The following is a 7,358-nucleotide window of genomic DNA, read 5'->3' as shown; positions in this document are numbered from 1 at the left end:
CCAAGGTAAGCATGCACACTGATGAAACTGCTTATTGCAGAACTGCTAAGGACTCTCTGCATGTTAGAAAAGAGATTTTGCTCTAAGATTTTAATGTTAATGAAGATTTTTTTCCTGCTTTTTGTAAAGAAAAAAAAGTAGATCTTTATATAACACCAAATTCTGTTTCGGGATATCCTTACTTGAAGCATTTTCTCTCTGAAAATAATGACTAGAGAAGTGAATGCGGTGGGACAGTAAGAAAGTGAGAAATAGGTAAAATAAAAGAGCAGAAGAGATGGAAGCTGATCTTCCATTCACTACAATCCTATAAAAGGGTAACACTGCTTTCATTTTCTTGCAGCCCTAAAGATTTTGATGTAGAATAATTAATATAATTATTTTTTAGGTCATAATGTTTGAAAACTCAGTTGTTTATCATAGTAGTCACATTTATAAATCCAAGGTAGTAAAAGCAAACTATTTGTGACGATACAGTAAAAACAATATGGTAAAAATCTAAAATGCCACTAAAGCAAGCATTTGTCTGTATTACCTTTCAAACTTACTATCTAAATATGATAATGTGAAAATGAGCATTGGACTATTAAAATAAAAGCAGTGTAACAATTTGTGATAATGTATCATTTTAAGAAAAATATGTGTGACTACAGAATAGGAAACATGGTAGTGACACAATTGAGTAAAAACCGTCTGAGATATTGTTTGAAAAACCTCTATAAGACAATATAACAAATGCATTAAGGTGAGTTCTGGACCCACTGAGTTTAACGAGACATTTTCTACTGTTTCCAGTGGTGGGGTTTTGTCACACAAATACTGTAACGAGCTAACCACGGTCCCCAAACCAGGAGCAATTACTGTGTCTGTTCAACTTGCACTGGGCACATGCTGTATTAGCATTTCTGTGTCTTAGACACAAGAATTTCAAAACTCCCCACAATTTGCTTTGAGACTAATGGAATTTGAAGATATTCTTGTGCTACATATCCTGGCTGATTGACAAGGGAAACAACCTGGTGCAGTAGTCACCCGAGCCTGACATTTAGATTTAGTATTTTGAGACCACGGGGTAGTAAATACATCCAATTTCTATGCCCACTTAAAGCTTCCAGTGCCTCAGTAAGATGAAATCTCCAGTCCTGCCCCAAATGGCAGCTTCTCTTTCCCAGTAAGTCCTATGCACAGCTGCCACAGCTCCTTCCGCAGAACACAAAGCAACCCACAGAGCTTCCACTTACAACAGACACTAACAGAGCCAGAGGAATCTGTTTATTTGCAAAAATGCATAGAAAATCCTCTTTACCTGAAGAACAGGGGAATGTAGAAGATACAGATTTTTCCCCAACCTCTAGGCTATGTACTCTGGATGGGTGTGGATTTTTGTACATATCCTATTTTACCACACTTCTCGTCGCCTTTAACCTCTAGTACATCTGCAAATCAGTATGTCTGGATAGCACAAAGTCAAAGATGGGTCTTTTTGCTCTTGAAACTAAAGAAGACTTAAAGAGCAAAGATAAACATGAAAAATGAGTGCCTATGTAGAAATGCTGGTACTGAGAGTCCTAATGTGAACTGACTGCTTTAGAGCCCACTCTGTTGGAGGAATGATTTCCTTGCGATGAATACATTTGCATTTGTCTGGTGCCGAGTGATTGGAAATGGTTGGACACAGCTTTATTTTGCACCGTTATTTGTGAGCTCTGTGGACTCCTGTGTGGCTCTGTGGAGGATATAGGTTAAATCAGGATGGAATTTTGTGTGCCAGCATTAGCTGGCACAGCTTTCAGAGCACTTGTAAGCAGACATAAAGCTGCTTAATTCAACCTGGCGTACTTTCAATCTCCACACTTTCAAACACAAGTTATCCTTGGACGAAGTCAGCGGAAACCCTGTTACAGCTTTTAGGCTCCTCCCGAATCTAACCTAATGTTTACTATGTCTTAGAAACTTAGAATCTTTTTATGTGACATCTTAGACCTGACCCTTGCTCTTAAGCATTTAAAGACTGACCAGCATCAGTGGACTACATTTAGGACTATTTGTGGAAGAATACATCTTAATCTTCAGTCTTTATCTTTCTGCTTTGTAGAAGGTTGTATATTGCTGCATTATTTTTTGCACCATGTGTCATTGATGTCTGATATCTGCTAGAAACATGGGTTTCTTCTCCTATTTCCTGTATAGGAATATTTTTAGTTTCATTCACTAATAAGGAAAGTCAGGTAGGTCTGGCAGTAACGTGGCAGCTGTACCATCCTGCTTCTCTTTTGCAGTGTGCTTGACTACCGAATGGAAGTACTTTCTTTAAGACAGATTCATTCTATGGCATTTGACTTCACTTACCAGTGGTACAGCCACTCATTTGTCAGCTTGTGGCTTACAGATATCTCTATACTCTGATTTCACATGCACAGGGATATTGTTACTGCAGTGGATAGCATCTGTTTTATAATTCTATCTAAACGGCCCTGCCAAGAGCAGATCACACTTGTAGACACAATTCATGCCCAAAGAGTTGGCAGTCTCATTGGTAACGAGACATAACTCACAAAATTGTAAGAATAGTGGCAAAAACGGAGAGCAGAAGTTATGTACACTACAACATTTTCAATTTTTTTAATATTGAGATGAACAAAACAGACATGAACAGCCACTAACACTTCCATTTAGGTATTTATGTCCCACTTGCTGTATGAGTAAGGAGACTGTACTACATCAGTGTTTAAATTCCTAGTTACAGAACCTACTCTTTGCTCTCAACAGAGTATAACTCTCAGATGTCAGACATACTGAAATTTTTTTGGACTCCAACCAATGGATGCTTCCTAGTCTGGTTTTCAGGATGTCACCTATGCATGGATCTATTTATCCATCCTGATACAATAAATTATGAGTCTTTACTTCAAAACCAAATGAAACAGCAGTAGACGTTTCAAACACAATTGTCTAAATATTTTCAAAGTATGTGATTAGGCTCAGGAGAAAGACCTAAATTAATGCCTCCTCTAAAAGAAAGATGTGTTGAACATTCTCTTTAGCAGCAATTGCCTGGATATTCAGCATACTGAAGCACCAACAGTGCCCTTTCTTGTCTGGTGGGAATGCCATGGGAGAGAGGAAACTGGAAATACTATTGTTGGTTTTGGGGGAAGCAAGGATATAAAGGATTCATCTTTAGGAAAAAAAATTGCTTGTTACTTCTGCTAGTTGTGAAATAACCTGATTCTTTTTTAAATCAGTATTCCTCAATTACCCAAGGTAAGACAAACTTGACCATGAAGGTAGGAGTGATTGAGACCCGTCACTCCCATACAATTGTTCCCAGTGTGGTAGTGCAAGACACCAGTGAGGACCCTGCACCGATGGACAAAGGGGAAAACAGGTATGTCAAATTTACCATTTTGTGTCTGTTTGGGTTTTTTTCTTTGATAATTTGGATGGGATTAAGTAAGCACAGATACTTGCCGTCGTCTAATTTTCTTCACCCTCTATTAATAAATTAAGTTTTTAAGATTGTGATACATTGCTTATTGTAAATATTTAGGCGATTAAAATCTGTGCTCTTTCAATTTCCTTAGATAACTTAGCCCATGATTAAAATGGTGAGAAACAGTCCGTGACAATTTAGACTAAACGTTTTTTTGTATTTCAGCAGATATCATATAACTGTGTTGTTTTGCTGTTCCCTAGGCAACAGTATCTACCTGGTGCATTTGCACGCTACAATATTAACAACAATAGTAATAAAGACGAGTAAGTATCTTTGCCGTTTCATAAAATGAGAGTACTGCAATATTGGTTGTTCGAGCAGCAATGAAAAAGAATGATATATATCTAATAATTTCTTTATAAAGAGTTATGTTATTCAAGTAATCCCAAAAGAGACTGCACATACATTTGAACTTCATGCACATCAATTATGATGATTATTCTCAATACCAAAGTTATTGGCATTATACCTATTTATTTAAAATAAAAGTAGTTCTATGTGACGACAATAAGCAAAACAGTTTTTGAAGGCCAAACACCTAAGTATAATGTTATCCTTACTGAATTCAGATGATTCTAATGAATAATTGTGGAAGCAATGGTTATGTGCATCCCATGAGCCTATCATATTTTTCTTTTCCTTAGAGAGGAGAAGAAAAAGAAAAAAGAAAAGAAGAGGTAAGACTAAGAGTAATAATACTACTATTTCTAAGACCCTTAATTTCTTTCCAAATATGTTTTAACTTGGTCTGTAATAACTGGAAATGTAAATCTATTTCTTAGCAAGTCAGAAAAAAAAAAGGATGGAGAAACACAAAAGAACAAGGAAAAAAAGGAGAAAAACAAAAATAAAGATAAGTCCAAGAAGAAAGAAAATACAGAAGAGTAAGTATTTTTCATTTACGTCCTGCTATGTTAGTCTACCAAAATTGGTTTTGATGTAAAACTGAATCGATTCATGGACATCTTGAATGCTTCATTCCTCAAAAATTTTTATGTGTATTTTAAGTCTCTCATTAAATCACCTTTTTTTTCCTGTCTATCACTTAGGAAGAAGAAAGATATTCTCATTATTGATCCAGCAGGAAATATGTATTACAACTGGTTGTTTTGCATCACAATGCCTGTCATGTACAACTGGACCATGATTATTGCTAGGTGATGTACTCCTTTAATGATTATATAAAACTTCTGGCAAATTGTAATATCCCTAAATAGATAAAAAAAATATTTTATTCATCACTGATTCCATGCAAGTATTTAATTTTCATTTCATGGTAATTTACTTTTGTCTTTTCCTATTCAGAGCCTGTTTTGATGAGCTTCAGCACGACTACCTATCGGTATGGTTTATTATTGATTACATTTCTGATGCCATCTATGTTGCTGACATGTTTGTACGGACAAGAACAGGTAAGTATACTCAATGATTAATTATTCCTCTTCATATATTTGTGCAGGTGGTTTAAAATATTCAGAATACTACTCTCATTATCTGGGTACCCTTGATGAGGTGCAATAGTGAAAAAGACATCGAGATAGATCTCTGAAAGATTGTAGTCTGTGACCTGTAAAAATAGGAGAAACTCTGATGTATTGCTCGAGGAATACATAAAGCCTGAGCTAAGCTAGACATGAGGTAAGCCAGATACACACTGTTCTGCCTGCAGCTGACTCAACAAGACAAAATAAACACGTAATGCGGACAGGTGAGGATCAGGGGTTCTGAAAAATTAGCACTTAAATCTGGATTTTGTATTTAAGGAGACTCAAGTATTTACTTGATTTTCAAGACCATTGAGCAAGCAAGACATCCAATTAACTTCAGCTGCAACTGTTTCTTTTAAAATCTTACCCAAAGCTATTGAGTAGATACACTCAATATGGAACTGAAATTCCCACGTTCAAATTCTTTCCCTCTTTAACCACCCTTTCTATAGCCTTTGGAGTTTTTGCGGCGTTCTGTTTTTTTTTCAGATGTTCACCATAGTGGAAAAGTGGAGGGAAAGAATCAGAGCTAGAAATGTTTAATTTTCAAAGCTGTATAGTTTAGCTTAAGCTGAACCATATAGCACTTAAGTTGAATAACTGGAAATAAGAAATTGCTTATTAAAAAGTAAGAGAAGTTATGTATCATCTGGAATTTGCACCCAAAATATTTTTCAAAGTAGATTTGGATTGACCTTGAACACAACACAGTCGAAGTTATAACATTTTTTATTATTTACAATTTGATTTTAGGTTACCTGGAGCAAGGTCTTCTGGTGAAAGAAGAACAAAAGCTTCGAGAGAAATATAAGACATCTTTTCAATTCAAATTAGATTTTCTGTCAATGATACCAACTGATCTCTTATATTTTAAGTTAGGACTGAATTACCCAGAATTAAGAATAAACAGACTACTCAGAGTAGCTCGGATGTTTGAATTCTTCCAGCGAACAGAAACAAGGACAAACTACCCAAATATCTTCAGGATTTCTAACCTTGTCATGTACATTGTGATTATTATTCACTGGAACGCCTGTGTGTACTACTCAATCTCGAAAGCCATTGGATTTGGGGCTGACACATGGGTCTACCCCAACACCTCCGATCCTGAATTTGCCCGTCTGACTAGAAAGTATGTCTACAGTCTCTACTGGTCAACACTGACCCTGACTACTATCGGTGAAACACCCCCTCCTGTAAGAGATTCTGAGTATTTCTTTGTGGTTGTCGACTTCTTGGTTGGAGTATTGATTTTCGCTACCATTGTTGGTAATGTGGGCTCTATGATTTCCAACATGAACGCTGCCAGAGCAGAGTTTCAAGCAAGGATTGATGCTATCAAGCAGTATATGCACTTTCGGAATGTGAGTAAAGACATGGAAAAAAGAGTTATAAAGTGGTTTGACTACCTGTGGACAAACAAAAAGGCTGTGGATGAAAGGGAAGTCTTGAAGTATCTGCCAGATAAACTAAGAGCAGAGATTGCAATCAATGTTCACCTGGAAACACTAAAAAAAGTTCGTATTTTTGCAGACTGTGAAGCTGGTCTGTTGGTTGAACTGGTTTTGAAACTCCAGCCACAAGTATACAGTCCTGGAGATTATATTTGCAGAAAAGGAGATATTGGACGAGAGATGTACATTATCAAAGAAGGCAAGCTGGCAGTAGTTGCTGATGATGGAATTACCCAATTTGTGGTCCTAAGCGACGGCAGCTATTTTGGAGAAATCAGCATTCTTAATATCAAAGGTAGCAAAGCTGGCAATCGAAGAACAGCCAATATTAGAAGCATTGGATACTCGGACTTGTTTTGTCTGTCTAAAGATGATCTCATGGAGGCTTTAACAGAGTATCCAGATGCAAAGGCTATGCTGGAAGAAAAAGGCAAGCAAATCCTAATGAAAGATGGATTGCTGGACATTGAAGTTGCAAATTTAGGAAGTGATCCTAAAGATCTGGAAGAGAAGGTCACCTACATGGAAGGAATGATGGACAGATTACAGACAAAGTTTGCCAGGTTGTTGGCCGAGTATGAAGCTGCACAACAGAAACTGAAAAAAAGACTTACACAAATCGAGAAAATATTGAAGCCAGTTATAGAGCAAGAATTCGCAGACTTAGAAGAAGCAGATCCATCCACAGATAAACCTGGAGAGTCAAAAGCAGAATAAAACACCGGAGGTTGCCAGTAAGACTTAGAGTCAAATTCTGCATGGGGCTGAACACATTCATTTCTAATCTTTGTAGGACCTGACTATGAATTATGAAAAATTATTTGTTGAGGTAATGTCACTAATTTCCTACAAGCAGCACATATTTGGCAGGTTTTGGAAAGAAAAAGAAGAATTGAGAATGAGGATGGAAGATAATACCTT

At 36.7% G+C, this 7,358-nt stretch overlaps 1 protein-coding gene across 1 annotated transcript; it reads left to right on the top strand.

Moving 5' to 3' along the window:
• Positions 1–3,281: 3,281 nt before the first annotated feature.
• Positions 3,282–7,154, top strand: CNGA1 (cyclic nucleotide gated channel alpha 1). Its single transcript, XM_009585619.1, is given in 7 exon segments — positions 3,282–3,393; positions 3,693–3,763; positions 4,148–4,173; positions 4,279–4,380; positions 4,546–4,653; positions 4,802–4,908; positions 5,737–7,154. Coding segments are annotated over 7 exon segments (1,944 nt in total).
• Positions 7,155–7,358: the final 204 nt, after the last annotated feature.

Source organism: Fulmarus glacialis, unplaced genomic scaffold, assembly GCF_000690835.1.
Source record: "Fulmarus glacialis isolate BGI_N327 unplaced genomic scaffold, ASM69083v1 Scaffold27529, whole genome shotgun sequence".
In the NCBI taxonomy this organism is placed as follows: Eukaryota; Metazoa; Chordata; class Aves; order Procellariiformes; family Procellariidae; genus Fulmarus; species Fulmarus glacialis.
The sequence above is the reverse complement of the archived record's forward strand: the minus strand, read 5'-3'. Positions and strand labels throughout refer to the sequence as shown.